The 23,687-nt window shown below is 33.2% G+C and overlaps 1 protein-coding gene across 1 annotated transcript in view; it reads left to right on the top strand.

Moving 5' to 3' along the window:
• Positions 1-23,687, top strand: part of LOC142225437 (uncharacterized) — a 40,756-nt gene that overhangs the window by 12,279 nt on the left and 4,790 nt on the right. The window contains exons 3-6 of the mRNA XM_075295190.1: positions 11,149-11,259; positions 11,467-11,583; positions 18,218-18,306; positions 22,658-22,781. Coding sequence (XP_075151305.1) covers positions 11,149-11,259; positions 11,467-11,583; positions 18,218-18,306; positions 22,658-22,781 — 441 coding nt within the window. The remainder of the gene's footprint in view (positions 1-11,148; positions 11,260-11,466; positions 11,584-18,217; positions 18,307-22,657; positions 22,782-23,687) is intronic.

Below are 23,687 nucleotides of genomic sequence, written 5' to 3'. Positions count from 1 at the left end.
GAAAATGCAAACAAAAGAGGAAGACTAAGCTTAAGTACGAGTATTTTTGATTAGCATACGAGGTGGGATTATCCATAACCGTATAAAAATGTGTTGATAATATGCTACCTGTACATATGCAAATTATTTATCGAGTTACAAATGTCCGATTATATGAGCAACTCACCCACACAGAAATATATTTTTGCGTTGGTGAGTGGCGCGTAGTTGCATGATTTGACATCGAATTTGTTCACTCAATTGCTTATAACTTTGTCATTTTTCGGTCGTTTTTCTTCTAGTTGGTCTTATTACTCACGTTAGAGTATAATCTCTACGACCGTGAAGAGAAACAAATGGTTTGTAATGGTGTTTCCGGCAGAAAAGGGTCTCTATAAAACATGATTTTTTATACCCTGCGCCCAGTGTTGGGGATTTTTCCCCAAATCGGGGATATTTTTTCGTGGATGGGGACAAAATTTTTGAGTTGGGGACTTGGGGATTTGGTGGGGAATTTCCACAAATTTGGGAATTTTTGTGGGGAATTCTGGTCAGTATAGCAAATCAGGTTTTGAGTTATGGTTTATATGAAATTCTTTATTCTACATGCTTAAAAAGGGCTTAAAGAAGTACAAAAAACCTTCAAAATATGAAAAAAGTTATATTCCAAGAGTTACTTTACAATTTGCTTTGTTTCTGAGAAATTGTTTAGTATTGTGAAATTATTTCGCAAGGACTTGGATCGAAGTGTTGGCCCCTCATCTGCATACATCACTGATTTGGAAAATATATACGCGCTCACAAAAAATCGCTTCTGTAACATATACTCCCAAACATATTTTGCTTCAAGCATATATATTTTTGGGTATTGCCCAAACATTTATATGTTTGATCTCTTCCAATATATAATATGTTTGAAAGCATATTGGTCTAAACAATATATGTTTGGGTAGTCTAAGTTCCAAACATTTTGTATTTTTGCATCCAAATTCAATAATGTTGTCTTTCAAAAAACAATATGTTATTATGTGAACTTATAATATGTTTGGAAGCATTTTGCACCCAAAAATATTATATGCTTAAAAAAAAATTCTCCCAAACAATATTGTGCTCAAAATTTTATTTACTTATTTATATATTTACAATCATAATGAATTATGAAAATAAACAGGTAATATAGGAGCTAACAACATAGGTTTTCGACCTGAATGCTCAAAATTTTGTTTCTGCCCAATTGTATATTCCCCCACATCTTTCTCACTTCCACGAGATTTTTTAGTTCTTAGCACCTTTTTCTGTAATACAAACATTGTAGAAGAAATTATTCAATTGTATGATTTTTTTTTATTTTAATTTTACCTTTTGCCGGACGGGGATTCGAGCAGCGGACCACACAGTTTCTAAGGATCAAAGAAGTAGCTGATCAATTGCCCAAGGAAAAATAAAATGTTAATTTTGTAATAACAAGCAACAACCACCAACTTAATTCAATATCGCTCCCTGTTAAATAGCGCTCCAAGCTACTAAACACATATATGTTTATAGGCAGTTTCTAAAGTAATATATGTTTGCATCCAAGCATATTATGTCCCAAACATAATATGTTCTAACCTATTAACATATATGTCCCAAACATGTTATGCTAGTTTATGAACATTATATGCTTGCACTCAAAAATATTGTGTTTAAAAATTTGTGTTCCAAACATATAATGTTTATAGCCAAACATATGAAAAACAGTCTTTTTCATCCGTGTATCAAACATATATAATAGAGTTCATATCGGGGCAACAACGCCTTTTCATCGATCACCCAATTTTATTTCTTAGCTATTCAGAACTAAATTTTGATTCATAACTACAAATGTTGACCCAACTCCTATTTATTTTTATTTCTCGAGCATTTAGAAGATAATTTGCATAAGACACAAATTCGATGACTTTATAGCAATAAATAATTCTGATGGGGGATTGTATCAGATAATATTTTGAGCACCAGTCTCATTTTTTGGATTTTGAAATTTTAATCTTATTGTAACTTGCAAACTGGTGTAACAAAAATTTCATATTTTTAAAATTTTTAGATTATGACGGATTTTTTACAGCAAAGCCTATTTCTTTTTTCAAAAAACTTACCAAAAAATCTATTGGGGATTTTTATGGGGAATTAAATTGGGGATTTTTGAGGATGAAAGCGTCTTATTTTGGGGACAAGTGCCCGAAAAATACTGGCAACACTGCCTGCGCCACATTGTGGATTAGGGTATTATAAGTTAGTGCATATGTTTGCAACGCCCAGAAGGAGACGAGATAGACACATGGCTCCTGAGTTGATATAGTCCGTCTGTCCGTGAACACATTTTTGTAATCAAAGTCTGGGTCGCAATTTTAGTCCCATCGACTTTAAATTTGGCACAAGCATGTGTTTTGGCTCAGAATAGAACCTTATTGATTTTGGAAGAAATCGGTTTAGATTTAGATATTACACCCATATATATATATATATATATATATATATATATATATATATATATATATATATATATATATATATATATATATATATATATATATATATATATATATATATATATATATATATATATATATATATATATATATATATATATATATATATATATATATATATTTCGCACGATATGGACTTATATGGCCCCAGAAGCCAGAGTATTACCCCAATTTGGTTGAAATGTTGCACTAGGAGTACAATTAGTAGTGTAGTCAAGTGTCCCACATTTTATTGAAATCGGTTCAGATTTAGATATAGCTCCCATATATATCGTTCTCCCGATTTACACTCATATTAATTGAATATTAATTTAATTGAAATTTTGCACAGGGAGTAGAATTAGCATTGTAGCTATGCGTGTCAAATTTGGTTGAAATCGGTTCAGATTTAGATATAGCTCCCATATATAGCTTTCGCCCGATTTACACTCATATGACCACAGAGGCCAATTATTAACTCCGATTTAGATGAAATTGTACACAGGGAGTAGAATTAGCATAGTATCTATGCGTGCCAAATTTGGTTGAAATCGGTTCAGATTTAGATATAGTTCCCATATATATGTTTTTCTGATTTCGACAAAAATGGTCAAAATAGAACATTTTCCTAGTAAAATCGCCACTGCTTAGTCGAAAAGTTGTAAAAATTACTCTATTTTTTCCCAAAACTTCTAATACATATATATCAAGCGATAAATCATAAATAAACTTTTGCGAAGTTTCCTTAAAATTGCTTCATATCGGTCCATGTTTTGGTATGATCCCCATATAAAACGACCTCCAAATTTGGGGTCTTGGGCTTATAGAAACCGTAGTTTTTATCCAATTTGTCTGAAATTGGAAATCTAGAGGTATTTTGGGACCATAAAGAGGTGTGCCGAAAATGTTGAGTATCGGTCCATATTTTGGTATAGCCCCCATATAGACCGATTTCCCGATTTTACTTCTTGTGCTTCTAGAATCCGAAGTTTTTGTCCTATTTGCCTGAAATTGGAAATCTAGAAGGATTTTCGGGTCATAAAGTGGTGTGCCGAAAACGATGAGTATCGGTCCATATTTTAGTATAGCCCCTATAAGAACGATCTCCCGATTTAACTCCTTGGGTTTCTAGAAACCATAGTTTTTATCTGATTTGCCTGAAATTGTAAATATTCTGGTATTTTAGGCTCACAAAAACGTGTATCGGATTAAGTTTTTATCGGCCCATCTGGTAATGCCTCCATATTGACCGACTTTACTTCTTGAGGGTGTAGAAGGCGCTCTGACCATGAAAATTGCTTGAAACTCAATGTAAAATTTCCAGACTTTATTTCTACAGATTTAAGATTTCAAATCAAGACGTTATTTTATAATTTTCTTGCACACTTACAAGAGATGCTAATGATTCCTCTAAAACTCAAACAAAAATGGTTGTTATAAATCCAGAATCTGATATAGTCGTCATAGGTGAAATCTTTAAATTTATCTTCGGGAAGTGTCCTCAAGCCCTACTGAAATTTCAAAGGAAACCCTAATATTTGCTTCATGCTGGTGGGTATTTAAGATTCGGCCCGGCCGAACTTACTGCTGTATATACTTGTTTTTACTAACATTGTGTTCCACCCTAGTGCATTAGCCGACTTAAATTTTCAGTCTATAGATTTTGTAGAAGTCTATCAAATTTTGTCCAGATCGAGTGATATTTAAATGTATGTATTTGGGACAAACCTTTATATATAGCCCCCAACACATTTGACGGATGTTATATGGTATCGAAAATTTAGATCTACAAAGTGGTGCAGGGTATAATATAGTCGGCCCCGCCCGACTTTAGATTTTCCTTACTTTTTTTTTTGAACATTTTCAAATTTTGCATCGATATTTTTTGAACCGTTTAACTTATCACAGATCCAATTATACACGATTATAATAAATAACGGGATATCTCAAAAACTGTTCTATAATTTTTTTTAATTTTTTTTTCAAATTCAGCAGAATTCCATATCGGTCCATTACTATATATAGCCCCCTTTAAAGGCTGTCCGAACTTACGGTCGTGTATATTTGTTTCTTTTTGAGATGGTGTAATTAATAACTTTTACTTATTTTAACAATCCATTGTGGAAATCGCAAAAAGCTAAATTTTCGCTCGATTTCCTTTCCTATAAAACAGATTACTTTTTTCTGTATCCAGAATGGAAACAGCAGTCTTTTAAATATTGTTGTGGTTACACTGAAAAAAATATTGTCAAGAGGTCAAAGATATCATGTCTTTAAAATACGAATGCAAATTTTGCTTAGCATAGAAGACGCATTTCTCCAGTATAAAGTTTTTTTCCTTGACCAAAAGTCGATAAACTTTTCAATGAAGTCGTATTGTCCTTATAATTAAGTGATTTGATTTAAAAATGGATATCATAACATGAAAGAAAAAATGTGTGGGCTAAGGTCAACTTGACTTTAATAATTCAGAAAAAATCTTTAAATTTAATGAAATTGTCTTTAAATTTGTTGTTTTTTTGCATCTTGACTACAAAGCAAAAAATCGTTCAAATATAGGACATGTTTTTCAACACTTTATTTTAAAGACGTTTTTTACTTGAAACATAGCATGTTTCTACTGGAAGTCGAGTCTGAATTTGGAAAATAAAGTTGTCGTTAACTCGTTTTTAAAGGACTTTGATAGCATATGAAGAAAAAAAGCTGAAAAAGCGAAAAATTAAAATGTGCTTCCTAGAAGCAAGTACACAAAACCTAAATTTAAAAGAGAATTGTGTGTTAAAAGTATCCTTACTTGTATTCTCCGCTTCGTTGGCTCGGAATCAATACCAAAATTTTTAAAGACAAAATCTTTGGAACCGGGTATGCTTTTTTTCAGTGTACGTTGGATCAATTGAGACATTTTCTCAGCCGATAGTTCGTCCCTCAGTGGAATCCTTTATTTGGTGGCTTTCATCAACAGGACATTTAAAACAAAAATAAACGGCATTTGAACATTGCTTTTGTTTGACTTTCGAGCGATAAAAGTTAGAGTTGCACTTCTCGGTTTCTGCCTGCTGCCTTAACATTCCCATGTCCGGCTCCGGTGTGACAAAACACTTGCTATTTCCGTATGGACTTTATTGTGGAGTAAACCAGAAAGAAATAACGTCGTTTGCTAACAACACAACAATTTATGACTATACTCCCGGAGAGTTTCTCCATAAAAGTTCCTTTTCACTTCACTCAAAAGCGCGTAGCATTTCGCTTTGCTATGCATTTGTAGTTAAAGAAATTTTAAACTCCCTATAGGCAGTTAATCCTTTAAATTTAATTTTTCTTTTGTTTTTACTTGTACTAACAGCATGTAGTAGAAAAATTGCCATTTTGAAAACCTATCTCAATTACTTCAAGAGCTATATGAGCTTGTTCTGAAAAAAAAGAATCCATATTTTCATATTTTTCGTTAATTGCTAAAGAAGTTTATAAAAATGTATTTTAGACCTCACCAATATGGAAAATATTTATAGCTTATAAATAATGTTGAAATACAACGAAGATAAATAGTCAGAACTTTTTGAGAGTCCATCATCCTATACAATTCACTGCTGGAAACATTATTTAGTTTACGGTCGGTACATGTAGGTCCATGTTACGTCAACTGTCACAAAACAACGTAAAACTTAGCCCGGATTGTCTTACGACTTTAAGTTTTAGATATGTAAAAAAACACGCTCACAATATAATTAATTTTCAAAAACACGCTCACAACAAAATTAATAATAAATTCACACTCTCGTCCCAATATTTGAGTCCTATTCACTATTTCAATCACCATCACGTTTCCAAATGATTTAAGAGCTAAAAGAAACTTAAACGCATATAATTCATAAAAATGTTTGAAATCTTTATTTGAATCGATAGTACGACCCATAAAATTTGATGTTTTAAGTTTATTTTATGCAAATGTTGAAGGCGCCTCAAATGGTAGAAACAAGTCAAGCTCTTGAAGTTTAGACAAAAAACTGAAGATGTTTGACACTGAAATAAAAATCGAAACCTCTTCAAACCAGTGTTCCAAAAAAATAATAGTTAAAAAATTACCCTTTAATTGTGTATATTATTTGATCGTTTCCTAAAATGTTCGTAAGGCACAACTAAGGAAAATTCCCCAGAGCTCCAAATTTTATCCTGAATTAGGAGTATTAGGAGTGAGTGGTAAGTAAACGCGAAATGAAAAGTTGACTGTTCGACTTTTACAAAATTAAAACAAACACGATCGACTATTCGAGTTTTACAAAAATTTACGAAAGATACATTTTTATTTTGTGTCCCTCTACAGTAAAGCGAATGCTTTAATATTTATTATGGTTTTTACAATTGTAATAAATAAAAATAAATAACGAGAATTCTGGCTCACCATTCTGTTCTAAAGATTTTGTCTTTACACTTATGATTTTGGTATTGATTCCGAGCCAAAGAAGCGGAAAAATGTTGTTTTAAGTAACTGCATAAGGACTTTGTAAGGCTTAGTTACATATGAAAATAAATTAAAATTAAATTAAATTAAATTTGAAGTAAAGACATATTTAAGATACAATTCTCTTTTAAATTTGATTTGATTCTAAGAAACAAATTTTAATTTATTCTTTTTTATACCCTCCACCATAGGATGGGGGGTATATTAACTTTGTCATTCCGTTTGTAACACATCGAAATATTGCCCTAAGACCCCATAAAGTATATATATTTTGGGTCGTGGTGAAATTCTGAAATTGAAATCACGCTAACTTCCGAACGAAACAAGCTATCGACTTGAAACTTGGCACAAGTAGTTGTTATTGATGTAGGTCGGATGGTATTGCAAATGGGCCATGTCGGTCCACTTTTACGTATAGCCCCCATATAAACGGACCCCAAAATTTGGCTTGCGAGGCCTCTAAGAGAAGCAAATTCCATCCGATCCGGCTCAAATTTGGTACGTGGTGTTAGTATATGGTCTCTAACAACCATGCAAAAATTGGTCCACATCGGTCCATAATTATATATAGCCCCCATATAAACCGATCCCCCCACTTGGCTTGCGAGGCCTCTAAGAGAAGCAACTTTCATCTGATCCGGCTGAAATTTGGTGCGTGGTATTAGTATATGGTCTCTAACAACCATGCAAAAATTGGTTCACATCGGTCCTTAATTATATATAGCCCTCATATAAACCGATCCCCCGATTTGGCTTGCGAGGCCTCTAAGAGAAGCAAATTTCATCCGATCCGGCTGAAATTTGGTACATGGTGTTAGTATATGGTCTCTAACAACCACGCAAAAATTGGTCCACATCGGTCCATAATTATATATAGCCCCCATATAAACCGATCCCCCGATTTGGCTTGCGAGGCCTCTAAGAGAAGCAAATTTCGTCCGATCCGGCTGAAATTTGGTACGTGGTGTTAGTATATGGTCTCTAACAACCATGCAAAAATTGGTCCACATCGGTCCATAATTATATATAGCCTCCATATAAACCGATCACCAGATTTGACCTCCGGAGCCTCTTGGAAGACCAAAATTCTGATTCAGTTGAAATTTGGTACGTGGTGTTAATATATGGCCTCAAACTCCCATGCAAAAATTGGTCGGTATCGGTCCATAATTATATATAGGCCCCATATAAACCGATTCCCAGATTTAACCTCCAGAGCCTGTTGGAAGAGCAAAATTCTTCCCATTCGGTTGAAATTTGGTACGTGATGTTAGTATATGGTATCCAACAACCAGGCAGGAATTGGTTCATATCAGTCCATAAGTATATATAGTTCCCATATAAACCGATCCCCAGATTTGACCTCCGGTGCCTTTTGGAGAAGCAAAATTCGTCCGATCTGCTTGAAATTTGGTACGTGGTGATAGTATATGATATTTAACAACCATGCCAAAAGTGGCCCATATCAGTCCATAATCATATATAGCCCAATATAAACCGATCCCGAGATTTGTTTTTGGAGTATCTTGGAGGAGCCAATGTACCAAGCCAAATCATCCGATTGAGTTTAAATTTGGTACATTGTGCTAGGTCGTTAACAACCATGCCTAACTAGGTCTATATCGGTCTATAGTTATATATATATATCCTTCAGATAAATCGATTTCCAATCACACAAAAATTGGTCCATGTCAAGTTCATAATTGTATATAGCCCCCATATAAGCGACCCCCATATTTGAATTCTGGCTCTCAACGTACCGTGCAAAAAGTCCATATCGATTCGTAATTACACGCAAAGAAAAAAAACGTTTGGAAAACGTGTACCGAAAACGTTTTTCTTTTGTTAGAGTTTTTTGAATTGCTTCGAAAATTTTAAACTTTTATCACCAAAAAAATTCGTTTGTTACAAAATTTTTATTTTTTCAATTAAAAAAGTTATTTTTGAAACAACAATACAGTCCATTTCGTTTATATCAAACACTGTTCTTTTCTGACTTTGAGTCTTTAATAAGACACATTTTACAGTTCAAAATTTAATATACTACAATGTAATGTTGAACATTTCGTAATCTTCTGAACATATCTGTAATATATGTAAAAAAAAAAACAAAAAAAAAAACTTTGGTCGAAGCAGGGATCGAACCCACGACCCTTGGCATGCAAGTCGGACGTAGCAACCACTGCTCCACGGTGCCAAACAAAATATTTGTTTCTGTTAAATAAACTTTGTTTATTCGGTTCGTGGGTGCCGCAAGCTATGCTATATAAATATAACTTATATGGATATTTATCTATTGATGACCATAACAGGTACATACCTCAGTGGTTAGTGTGTTGGCTTACAAAGTGCATGGTCCGCGGTTCGATTCTCCGTCCAGGCGAAAGGTAAAAAATTTTAGAAATGTATAAAATCGTATAATTTCTTCTACATTGTTGGTATTACAGGAAAAGGTGTTACGAACTAAAAAACCTCGTGGATGTGGATGTGAGAATGATGTGAGGGAAAATGCAATTAGCAAGAAAACAATTTTTTTTTGAGTTTGTCTTTATGAAATTGTTTTTACATCGTGGAAAAGAATAAACGTTTATCACAAAAAGTATATACTTTTCTTCCAAATACACTTCCTTACAGCGAAAAGCAAATGAGAAACGAACTTTGTTTGTCTAAAATTTCGTTTGGGAGGAAAGAATTATTTTTTTGCGTGTATTTGTAGACTTAACTATACATAACTTTTTTGTCTGATATATACCACGTATGGACTAACTCACAATTTAGAAAACGATGTTAAGAAATTTTAAGATACCACAACCCAAGTAATTCGATTGTGAATGTCAGTCTTTCGTAGAAGTTTCTACGCAATTCATGGTGGAGGGTACATAAGATTCGGCCTGGCCGAACTTACGGCCGTATATACTTGTTTGGTTTTTTCTTCATATGTTATCAAAGTCCATTAATGACAACTTAAATTTCCAAATTCAGACTATACTACAAGTAAAAATTAGGCTATGTTTCAACTAAAAAACGTCTTTAAAATGAAGTTTTGAAGTTTTCCTTCTTAGCTTTGTAGCCAAGATGCAAAAAGTCAACACATTTAAAGACGAATTAAATAATCTAAAGATTTTTCAGAAGTATTAAAGCCAAGTTGACCTTCTTAAACCAAAATTTTCTTCAATGTTGGCATACCCAATTTGTAGTCGAATCACCTAATTATAAGGATAAACCGACTTTATTGAAAAGTTTATCGACTGTTGGACAAGGAAAAAAAAACTTTATATCACAGAAATGCATCTTCTATACTAAGAAAATTTCGCATTCGTATTTGAGTTGTATGAAATCTTTGGACTCACGAGAATATTTCTTTTCAGTGTACATTAAAGAAAAGTTGAGTAATATCCAAAGTTTCAAAGTGTCAATATGGAGAGAGAACTTTTTTATCGATAACAAAGTTTTTCAGCTATAGGTATATGCCAGTTTACAAATCCAAATTATAGCAAATACATCAAAGTAAAAATGGTTATCTTATTTTCACCAATAAAACTTTAAACTAAAGATGTGAAATCTTCAAAACAAATCTTAGCCTATATATAAACACAAAGCGTCAACATCTCAGTCAACTTAATGACTAATTCCTCAAATCAAAATTTTTCTTTTACTTTAAGGAAAATTTGACTTATGTCAAAGAGAGATTTTTACCTTACACCAAATACAAGTTTAAGGGATGACCGTAAATTAAATTTCGTAAACGTAAAGCTAAAATTATGAACTTTCTTTTAGTTGAATTTTCTTTATTTTGAAGAAATTTGTGTTTAAAATTATATAAATGGGGGACACTAAAGTGGAGTAATCGATAAAGGAATCGATTTTCGGGGGACTATATCCATATCAGGACTGATATAAAACATCTTAAATTACAAAATTCCACATTTTAACGAAAACGATATAAAATTGAATTGAATTTATAGAGGCAAATCGAGATATTTGGTCACGTATTTATATTAACTACAGTCCTTAATGGGACTAAAAGCATACAAAAACAACAAAACAAATTAAAATTAATATTTTACTACTCACGTTTAGCCTTCGATTTCAAATATTTTCCAATATTTTATGGCCAATAATATTTATTTCATTATTCACCAAATGTGATGGAATTAACAAAAATAAGTAAAAAATAATAAGTGTTCTCTTTTTGAATTTCAGTGGAGCCTGAACTACCCACGGAACCTGAGAAAAAAGATAAAAAGGGTAAAAAAGGCAAAAAAGGAGGACCCCCGACTGCTAAAACCCCACCACCTGGAAAAGATGCTAAAGGTATGATAAAAGTAGAATTTTTGTAAGACAACGAAAAACCTCAACTAGGGTGGAAAACTCTTTGGAATACAAGACGTTGGAAAACTGAAAGCCCAACAACACCCTCAAAGGAAATGATTAATTTTGAAGGGATGACATATTTCCTAAAAATAAAAGCTTCTTCCGAGTAACTACGTTTTACATAAAACTTTCCTTCTTCTTTGTTAGGTGGCAAAGGATCAAAAGGAGCAGGAGGAGATGACTATGATGGAGGCATGGATACAGGAGTAGAAAGTGCTGGTGATGATATCGGAGCTGAAAGTGTGAAAAGCTCAGCTTTATCAGGTAAGTGTTCCTAGACTACCTAAAGCCATATATAGTCAGGCATTCTAAAACAAAACCTCGTTCACAATTCTCTTCTCTACACCACACCCACATGCAGCCAGTGATGATGAGGATGAAATCGGTAAATATAAGACTAACTTTTCAATTATCTTCTTTGGTTGAAATTTACATCTGGATTTTTCTCAATTTTATGTTTTAATTGAAATTGTCACTCTCCTATCAGTCTTTGAAATCTTTTGCCATTATTTTCATTTCTTATTTACACTTGAGGAGGCATTTTTTGTCATGAATTTCTCTTACTTTCCTCATTGTTTGCTCATGTTTTTAGTTTTTGTTTCCAGCGGATAAGAAATGATTTATGTAATACGTACGTTTTGCAGCTCTTGGGGGGAGGGGGGTCTTTTCGCCCTCTCATCCTTAGAGCTCAGCGTATTAGCAATGCAGGCTGCCTAGATGGCTGTCTTTTGAGTTTTCTATGATTTCTTTTAATTGCGAAAGTTTTTCATTTCATATAGAATCGTTAGTATTTTATTTTTTTTTTTTTTTGCGTTTTACTCCTTTTCCTTTGTTGGTGTCTCCCATTAATATTTAAAAACCTCATTAATGCAAAAAGGGATAGGGAATGAATGACTTCTTTTATCCAAATTGCAAATTTACGCATCAAGTCGTCATTGTGGCAACTGTAAATTCATGTGTTCTTTTTCTCATAGGGGTGACATAGATGGGGGAGGGGCGAGAAAAACTTCTTCATTGAGTTGAGTGATAAGTTTGCTTTGAAGACATCTAAAGGATTGAGAATTAGACCCACCCACCTAAATTTTCATTGTAAATGATGGAAAGACGACAAACAATTCCAGAATAACGATTCGTTATTGTCTTGCAACCAAACCGAAAGGATATTTGCAACCATGTTGGTATTACTTAGCTGCATTAAACTAAAAGTTCACGTCAGGATATCTTATAAGCCTTGCAGAATTGGAGTATATTCACACAAGTATTGTTAAGCATTGCCATTGACAGTGGGTTGGTATAATGAAGATGGAAATTTTCAAGTGGATGGTTTCTTTCACTAGCCCATATTTTTACTAGTGCCTGCAAAAAGTCAAGCAACTACGGATCCCTCTCCCGATCCGAAATGGTTCGAAAAGATTTTACAATTTTTTTTAAATTTGTTTATTAAAAATGATATACACATTGCTCTCGATACTGAAAAATATGAACTTTGAAATATTATTTGCGATATTCGTCATACATTAAATTATTTTTATTATTATTATTTTTTTTTTTTATATCAGAGAAATGCGTCAAAATTCGCATTCGTATTTTAAGGACATGAAATCTGTGGTCTCACGGCAATATATTTTTCAATGAACGTATCCTATATTTACTGTACGAAATATTGAATATGAAAGACTTCACATCCTGAATTTTAGGACACACAGTTTACACAATATTAAGCAACAATTTCTTGGAAATAATAACGTTTTAATAAAAACATTAATTTTGACATGAATCTGTAAAATGTCCATCCATCAGTTTTGAAGTAAGGAAAATTGTATTTAAAGTAAAGAAACTGTTTTATAGGAAAAATAAACTAACTCGTACGAAAATTGAACTAAATTTTGCTACACATTTTGAGATTTCCCCAATGCGTTGCTAATACCAGGAAAATTTAATGCCCTGTTGTACTTTTCAACTACAGTTCACGAAATTACACCATCTAATAGAAGAAAATATTAACTAAAAGTTAAGAAGAAAAATCATTGGCGCCAAATCATGACCACGCAGTAATTAATTCTTACTATTTTTGGGAATCGTACGAAAATTGTCATTTGCTTTAGTTCATATTGAACTTATGTGTGCGGTCATCGAACTTTATACTCATGTTTAGTTCATAAAATATTTGAGACATACTTAAAAACACGAAAATTTCATTGGGCTGTGGAAAATTTCGCAAAAAGTAATACAATTTAACTACTAACAAATAATGTTTTTTACAATAAAAATAAGTTAAATTTAGCGTTAGTTTAACTGCGGAAATTTGTTTCTGTGTGAAATCTTAATTTTTTTTTTCTGAATACAAGAAATAAATTTTTTACTTTGAATTATCCATTATAATTCGAATTTTTAACTGAAATTTATTTCTGCATGAACAATTTTGTGGATATATGAAAAAAGAATGAAAATTTTATAAATGACAGATTTCATCCTATTTTTTTTATAGAACTGCTAATTTTATAGAGCATAGATGTATAGCTATATAGCTAAAAAAAACTCTCTTCAAATCAAAGAACTAGCATAATTGGATTCAATGCTAAATTCCTTAAGGATTTACTTGGTTGTATTGTTTATTTCATCCCACAGTGCTTCAACCGACAATGGAAAACATAAAACCGGCATTGAGGCCTTATCTTTGGAGACAGAAATGGACTCCATTTCCATCAATAGCAAACATATGGATCCGATGACAGAAACTCCAAGATAGCAGAGTAAAATTTACGGTCATATAAATGGCACAATTCATTTTGATTGGCTTCCACGCAGAAAATTTTTTCCGATGACGCCAACATGCATTCATACACATGGACGACATTACCATGGCCAAAATGATCCATTGGTTGATATCTCATTGTTTTTCATATTCAAATACCCGTAGTTTACCTGAGTCCAAAGTACTGTTGCAGTTTCCTTAGATTTTTTATCAGAAGATTTTGGCACTGCCTCCGGATTGACTTCTCATGATTTTCTCCTGAAAGAGCATTGACGTTGAAAGGATATTTTAATTTTAATATAAATTACTTTTCATTTAAAATCTCCCAGCGAAAAGTAATAAAGCATTCCCAGAGTATACCATGTTTGTATAGACTTCCAATGTAGTTGTTCGTTTAATTCAAGTAATTTGCATTTTTTCATAGATTGCATTTTAGAGACTCATTCGCATTGGATTGATAGGATATTGAAAATGTTAATTTAAAAAATTTTGGCTTCAATATATATTTTTTGTTTGGATTCTACACTGAAAAAAAAAATCATTCCCGGTTCCAAAGATTTTGTCTTTACTTTAAAAAATTTGGTATTGATTCCGAGCCAAAGAAGCGGAGAATACAAGTGAGGATACTTTTAAGACACAATTCTCTTTTATATTTGGGTTTTGTGTACTTGCTTCTAGGAAGAAAATTTTAAATTTTCTCATCTTTTTTTTTATATATTTTTTGTTTGGATTCTACACTGAAAAAAAAATCATTCCCGGTTCCAAAGATTTTGTCTTTACTTTAAAAAAATTGGTATTGATTCCGAGCCAAAGAAGCGGAGAATACAAGTAAGGATACTTTTAAGACACAATTCTCTTTTAAATTTGGGTTTTGTGTACTTGCTTCTAGAAAGCAAATTTTAAATTTTCTCAGCTTTTTTTTCTTCATATGCTATCAAAGTCCTTTAAAAACGAGTTAATGAGAACTTTATTTTCCAAATTTAGACTCGACTTCCAGTAGAAATTATGCTATACTTCAAGTAAAAAACTTCTTTAACAAAAAGTTTTGAAAAACATGTCCTATATTTGAACGATTTTTTGCTATGTAGTCAAGTTACAAAAAGACAATTAATTTAAAGACAATTTCATTAATTTTAAAGAATTTTTTTGAATTATTAAAGTCAAGTTGACCTTACCCCAAAAAAAATTTTCTTTCATGTTATGATATCCATTTTGAAGTCATATCACTTGATTATAAGGAAAATACGACTTTATTGAAAAGTTTATCGACTTTGGACAAGGAAAAAAACTTTATATTAGAGAAATGCGTCTTCTATGCTAAGCAAAATTTGCATTCGTATTCTAAAGACATGAAATCTTTGACCTTACGATAATATTTTTTTCAGTGTAGTGTGAAAATAATTAAGCAGTTTTAAAAAGGTATAGAATTTCCGCAAGTGGTTAAGATTATCCACAAAATTTATTTTTTCTCCTCCCTCCATTTCATTTCACAGGCCCCTTTTCAAATGGGACCTGTGAAATGAATCCAAGTAATGTCCAAAAATGTAACTCCATTAGCGACTAACCCATGTTAAAGTTACCGATCTCTTCCATACCTTTTGATTTGAAATAGAAAAGGTCCCTAAATACCAGAAGATATCCATATTCCGGCACTGAGATTGATCCATTGCTGGTAGGTTAAGATTTCAAATTTAGCTCAATAAAGTCTTCTATAAAATCGATTGAAAATTTCGTCTTCCGGTTGCTTCACATATTAAGTATATGAATCATTTTAAATGTACATCTATTTATACGATGTCAAATATACTATGACCCTATAGTTCAATAAGCTCTGCCCGTTTTTATAACCGAGTCCGAACAGCGTTTCATATTCAAGTGGAACCAAATATAAGTAGCTGTTGTCATACGCTAATGACAACAGCGTCACTGTGCGTGGTTAATCAATCAAATATCGAGTTTGGGAGTGAATCACAAAAACAATAGTTTTGTAAATGTGCATGGCGATAATCACGAGTTGAATTTGCTTAAAAATTTAACCAAATCTATGATATGAGTTTAGCTTTTAATTGTGCTTCAACATTGTTCTCCAAACCTATGGTGAGTCACTATAATTTTCCTGGGAGACGAATTTTTGGTGCGTCAGTTGATTTTCGAGGGGCATCAGAATGTCTGTGAGTCTGTAGAGTTTTCTGTGTGTGAGTCCCTCATTCTAATCGTAAAGAAAATTGTTTCATGAGCGGGAGTCTGTAAACGCTTTTCGTGCATGAGTGCGTATGGACTTTAGTTTAGTGAATGTGCGTGAGTCCTACCAAAAAATTAGTGCGTAAGTGGACATTTATCAAACGCGCATACCTTCACCATAGTTAGGTTAGGCTCACTTAGACTATTCAGTCCATTGTGATACCACATTGGTGAACTTCTTTCTTATCACTGAGTGCTGCCCGATTCCATGTTAAGTTCAATGACAAGGGACCTCATTTTTGTAGTCGAGTCCGAACGGCGTTCCACATTGCAGTGAAACCACTTAAAGAGGCTTTGAAACCCTCAGAAATATCACCAGCATTACTGAGGTGGGATAATCCATCGCTGAAAAACTTTTTGGTGTTTGGTCGAAGCAGTAATCGAACCCACGACCTTGTGTATGCTAGGCGGGCATGCTAACCATTGCACCACGGTGGCTCCCACACACAAAAAAATAATACATTTATTTTATGAATAGTGTTCTTAAAAATTTTCCAAACACTGAATTCATAAATTGTATGAAAACGATTCATAATTTTAAAAAATACTGGTTTTGAATGAGTACGGATGAATACATAATTTTAATGAAATTTTTTATATTATAAATGAAGTATACATACTTTTCGATACTGAAAAAATATGAACTTTTACATAATAGTCATTAAGACGTCATACATTAAATGTAACTTTTCCTTGTTTCTTATGCATTTCATTTGCCCTAATTACATACATAATAGACCCATTTATTACAAAAATCCGTTAAAGCCCAGCATGCAAGAAAACATAATTTTATATTATTTTAATTTAGTTATAAAAATGAGCAATTGAAGCGTGGTTAAAGTTGCTTTATTTCATCAAACTTTCCAGTAATAAATAATCTTCCGACCACGACGGTGAATCAAACTGGACTGAACAAACCAAACACAGTAAAGACACGTGTTAACTTAAAAAGCGCTATGTTTGTCTTTTTTGTCTCGTATTGTATGCTTGTATTGTTTGTATGGTATGCTTGTACTGTATACCTATGAGAGTAACAGTATATTGTGGCTCTCTCGCGCTAAGAGAAAACCAGTATTTTTGATATATTATGTAAAGTTTCATGAATTGTATGAAAGAGTCCATGCACATTATTAAAAAGATAATAATTTATAATAACAAATATTTACGCAAAAATATATTACGTAAACGTACATCTATTTTATGAAAGAGTCCATAAATTATTAAAAATGTACCAATTTATGTACAAATTCATATTTTATTTTTTTGTGTGCACCTTCACCATGAAATACGCAGAAATGTCACCAAGCATTACTGAGAGGGGATTAACCACCCCCTGTATTCTGCCGAAATTGGGATTGAACCCACGATCTTATGATGTGATAGCTACTGCATCAAAACCAAAAAGTCTACCTCAGTTGAAGTACATAAAAATATTAAAATTATTCGTGTCACCCTATGTAAGTATACCTTCAATTACATCTATTATTCCAATTGACTTCAACGCCTATTACATACTGTAGTTGCTGTTTTTCAAAAACTACATTTTCTTGGTATGTAGTAGTAACTTTTTGTTCCTTCTACAATTGCCAAGTTGATGTTCTCACTTAAATGAAATACTTCACATAATCATTGCCAACAACGTTTTACACGCTATTTCAACGTAAATAATGTTAACATGCTAAATTAATTCATTCCTATTGCGCTCATCATTCACTCACTCATACCTTGTGGGAGACTCAACAAATCTTATTCACTTACTCATCCTAGCTCTCTCGCTCCCTCTGTTGCATTCAGTCAACATGAAGAAATGGGTACTCTCCATTCACTCCATTACACTAAAGGTCTCTAAAGAGGACCATCGTTTTGTATTTGTATGTATACTTGTATGATTCTCTTTTCTAGGTTCAAAAAAGAGTGGCAAAGGCAAAGGACGCAAAGGTAAAAAACGGAAGACAATACAAACACCAGTTCCGGTCTATGTGGAAGTTAAGGTAAGTTTTCTTTACTCCCTAGGCCTCCATTGTACACCATTACACTCGACAACAGTCAGCCGAAACCAATTATTTCACACAAATGCTGATAGAAATCTTAATGTAAATATTTATTTTGTAATTTGGCCTCATACATTCCTTCATTGTCCATTGCCAGACTCTTAAAACGACACTCGCTTGTTGATACTCCCTTCCTTAGGTGGCCATTAGCCGCTTCGTTCATATGCTGTGCAAGAATGTTATCGTAAAATAAATTTGAATGGTCTAAGATTTGTTTTTATGATGGTTTTCGGTATTGTTTAGATCTTTAGCCTTTTCGCCTTGTAAGTCCCCATTTCGAATACAAAAGGAATTTTCAGATTATCCGAAATGAAAACGCCACAGATCTTGTCTTTGGCTAGGCCACAGAAATTAAATTCAAGCTAAATTGTCATTTCTATGATAATAAGCATGACGTTAGAATAATTAGTGGTGGTTGTGTTGTATATGCAGAGATGAAGGCATCCTCTAGATTAGTTGCTCGAATTACATACGTATATGTGTATGCCCTATGTAAATTCGTTATTCAAGTAGAGATGAATGAAACAGCTATTTAGGCATGAATATGTCTTTCAAAATCTGTGAAATTGTACTCCCTACTTTTGAGTGAGTATAAGTAAGGTTACGATTATGATGTCAATCTACTGTATTATAACCATACCTTGGAATCGGAAATTCTGCTAGAAATACGCAGCTTCAACGTTTCGGTTGAATATATGAAGTTGGTTATTGTAAAGGTATGAGTTAGTCCATCGATATGTTTAAATATTTAAGGAGCCAAACGATATCCCAATCCTAAATAGCCACCATGGACCAAATATAGTAGTTTGCTTGGAAACCACCTTGTAGCAGATTACCTGAATTTCATGGAATAAATTCCCTCTACCTCCCCTCCATCCCCCAAATGGGAGGGTCGGTTTGTATGAGAACTGTAGCAAAACCTACTTGCGGACAAAAAAAATGTTGGTAACATTCTTTGATGTTGGGTATAATAAAGGATAAATGTTCCGTATCATATCATAACCCATTAACACTGTGATATGTCACCAGCCTTACTGAGAGGTAATGAGATAATCCACCGCTGAAAAACTTTTTGGTGTTCGTTCGAAGAAGCGATCGAACCAACTATTCTTTGTATATAAGGTGGGCATGCAAATCACGGTCCCACGGTGGCTCCATAACCCTCTAAACCATCTCCTGATTTGTCCTTTCGACTAACATGTGTGACGCCATATGTTTTTTGATACGTAATTCTTTAATGCGTTCTTGTATACTCCAAATAAGTCTTTGTCATGACAACGATTTCGTCATTTGTTTAATATTTGTGCCCAGCCAGTGAACAAACAATATAGCTCGGCCAAACTCTGGAGAATATATAGATATGGTATTACATTGCTAATATGGCGACGCCGGGGGCTTTAAAATGGGGAAGGCTAACTTTGCCAAATTTTGCTATTTTCGTTGAATTCTAAGTTAAAATTAATAACTTGGCTTAGTAAAGTCCTGTGATCATTTTTTTAAATTTCTTCAAGTAGTAGATGTGGACCAACAGTATGAGATGATGACATTCTAATGGGATGGTCCTTACCTTCTTCTTATCACATCTATTAGTTAACATATTGTTTGGAGAACAAGGAGACCAAGCTGTGTTACTGTCACAAAACAACGTACAGTTGTTCCAAATCCTTTATTGATATATGGGTGTTTCCACAGTAACGGTCGTTACCGATATTCTGTGATTTTTAAAATAAAATTCCACCCTAAGAATATATGTCACGAGGATTGCTTAATTTTGGACCTACGAAAGTTCAAGCTTCGGCAGCAACCGAAAGCATTCATAAAAAATGTAATTTCAATAATATTTTTGACTATCAAAAAAGTAACGGTCGTTACTTTATAAATGTGCTGTTTTCATATTTCGGAAACAAATATCATGTATTGTAAAATTTTGCACAGGATGTGTCAAGAAAAAATCTGATTAAATTCTTTGTAATGTTTTCTATCAGTAATAGGTTTGTTTACAAATCAAAGAAAATAATTTATCAAAAAAAAAAAATCTTTTAAAAAGTAACGGTCGTTACAATATAAAAACTTAAACGATTTTTGTGTTGAATTCATTTATTGTGGGTAAACAAAAACATAAATGAAAAGGTATATTTTATTGCATAATTCTTGCATACTTTTATTCGATATGAGAACAGTAAACATCATTACAATCTAAGCGTTTTAGGGTGTTGATTTTTAAAGTTGATATGCCTGTTAAGAGGTCATATACTTTGGAATTCCTAATATATTTTTTGGAAATAATATAGTTACTTCTTTGTATGAAATCTAAGTTTGCAAGTTTGTGGGTCCCTAGTGTGTCCACCGGCTGGTCTATATTCGTTGAAAGTTGGTGACCTCGGTGTATGAAATTTCGTTTTGGCTGCCAAACTATGAAAAGCTGTCTATGATTTGGCTTGATAGGCACATTCTGGATAGATTTCACACGACGAGAAACAAGTTTGGAATTCAATTTGTAACACATTGAAATATCAATTTTCGTGTATATAAAGTAACATATATATTTATATTCCTCATTAAAGGGAAAGTCTAAGACAATCTTAGGATGTCCATCTGCCTGTTATAGATGTATGTCGTAGATACTGTAAATGGGTCATATCGGATTACTTTTAGGTATAGACCCCATATAAAGCGATCCCACATTTGGTTTGTGGAGACTGTTTGAAGAGCAAATTTCATTCTAGACTAATCACGCTAAGATTTATTTATATTGGTCCATAATGATACACAGACCTCATATAAATCGATCTCCAGATTCGATTCTTATGATCTATACACATTTGCAGGCGTTTGAGTTAATTGTCGAATCATTTTTGCCACTCTGATTGAGGTATTCAGTCATTCGGAACCAAATCTAGATTATATGCAGGATGAACACCACGTCACGATTTAAGTTAATTTTTTTGTGAGAGATGAATCTTTTAAGTTGCTGCAAACCACACAAATAACGCCCGTATGTTAAGACGTTGTGTGGAAGCGTAACATCACATTACAAATGTCAAGCTATGCGATAGAACTGTAACCCTGGTGTTGTAACCTATCTGTTGGTAGGTTACAATACCAATCCCGAAATATAATTGCCAACCCTCGTGTATGTATTTAGTCTGCGTTTTTTGACTAACGTATACGCCATATAGGTTTTAAGATACCTTGTCAATTTCAAGTCCATGGTGGAGCGTACATTTACTTTGGACCGGTCGAACTTACGGCCGTATACACGTGTTTAGTTATTCTTTGTAAATTTATTTCATTTATTTGTATATGATAAAATGTCGATATTGTATTCATATCATTATTTTTGACGCATTACTACTTTCCCTCGGAGGAATTTATAAATCCCAAGTCAATTCATGGTTATATCGTATTGTGAAAAATCAAAGGAAGGAGGTGTTACTCTTCAGTTTGCCATATAATTCACACAGTTAAGGGAACTCACTTTAATATTTTCATGAACTAAATATGCAATGAAAATAATAAAAAAACATATACAGGCAGTTACTATCACATACTTCTTGCGTTATCATCAATAGAGTGACTCGGAACACTAAGTTTTTTAATATAAAAACCATGATGGTTGAAATGTTGCAATTTTTAAAGTGTGTATGCTAAATGTTTATTAAAATTTAGACCTACTTTTCTAAATTATCTTCGAAGGTTTTTCATTTTGTCGCCCTAAAACAATTAAATTTCGAACCACTCTAGTCTGCAGTGGCAATTTCTATACGCTAACTTCCACACCTACTTTGGCAGACAATCATTTAAATCTCAAAGGTGCGTAAAAGAATGATTGCAATGAATATTCTACTTCGACAAATCCTCAAACACTCATTTTTCATGCACACAAATAGAGGGGGCAGAGAGGCCAAGCATGTGTTTGTAATTTATCCACAATATCAATATACAAGTAAATAAAACAAAACAAAGCAAACAAAAAAAAAATACAGACCTTTTCAGTTCACTCACTGAGGTTCACAACACCTTGTGAAATACAAGACAGAGGGAACGAGTTCATATGGTATTCGTATGATTTACAGGAATTGCGATACTGCATATACCATGAGTACTCTCCCTCTCACCACACACACACACACCAATTCAGACACTATGCTCAATATTCTGTACAAATGTAAAATACGTAATTCTCAGGCATTTCACCATCCATGTAATGAAAGTGTATGAAATATTTATTTATTTGTTTGTTTGTATTTTTTCACGAATTCGATTCCATCTCATCTTGATTTCGTTACAGAAAATCATTCCAACGTTCGTAAAGACACCCATATTACATTGCCACTTTGGGGAGTTGAGCAGTTCGCATTTGGACAACAATATCAAATATGTGTATATGATACGCAAAGAAGTTAACGGAATACGTAAGTATTCATAGCAGCCTTTGTTCTTAGTACGAAACTGAGAAACGAAATACGCTAGAAATCTTTTATGTATAAATTTATGATATTTTAAAGAGTATGGATCTATAGCTAAGGAAATTGAATGGTAGCATCGACACAAAATATCGTTTATACACCACAATATTTGAAGAATATACATTTATTTGCCTTTAAAGTTCTTCCAACGGAGTGGCGCTCCGTTTTAACGGAATGTTTTGTAAAACGCTTTTTGAAGCAACGGCGGATATAGTTATAGAATTTTGGAAATTTCAAGATTTGGCAATGCAACTAGATCTTAGTGGTGCAAATTGTGGTAATATCTTAGGTCGGCGTACATTTTCGTAGGTTCATGAGCTCAGGAAATAAAATCGGGAAATTCGTTTATAATGGGACTTTATCAACGAATAGCCTAAAACAAACTATGTCTAGCATAAATAAACTCAGTAGTGAGTAAGTAGGGAAAATAAAAAAGTAGTATTTAGTGCGAAAAACCACACGTACAACGCTTGATTACATTGGTGAAACAGTGGGCAATATCTCTTCAGTTTTGCATCACTATAATGATTTACAGATTCTTCGTTATTTCTTAGTTAGATAATTCACCAATACAATTTCCCAGCTATCGCATTTATGTGACTTCTGGCTGTTCAACGACGACTTTGAAGAAAATGTTTTGTGTGAAATGAATCGCTACTCGCAGTGATGGCTAGGTTAGGTTAGGTATTGTGGCAGCCAATTGTAAAGGATATGCTTTGAAGTAATAACGGTAGCACTCGTAAGTGTTTTGTTGCGGGTTTTACTCGCCAAGACGTTGAGAGTTTTTTAGATGCTGTCATATTACAATTAACGTGCCGTTATTTAAGGCTCACCCATTACGGTACCACAAGT

The sequence above is a fragment of the Haematobia irritans genome, chromosome 1 (genome assembly GCF_050003625.1).
Source record: "Haematobia irritans isolate KBUSLIRL chromosome 1, ASM5000362v1, whole genome shotgun sequence".
In the NCBI taxonomy this organism is placed as follows: domain Eukaryota; kingdom Metazoa; phylum Arthropoda; class Insecta; order Diptera; family Muscidae; genus Haematobia; species Haematobia irritans.
The sequence above is the reverse complement of the archived record's forward strand: the minus strand, read 5'-3'. Positions and strand labels throughout refer to the sequence as shown.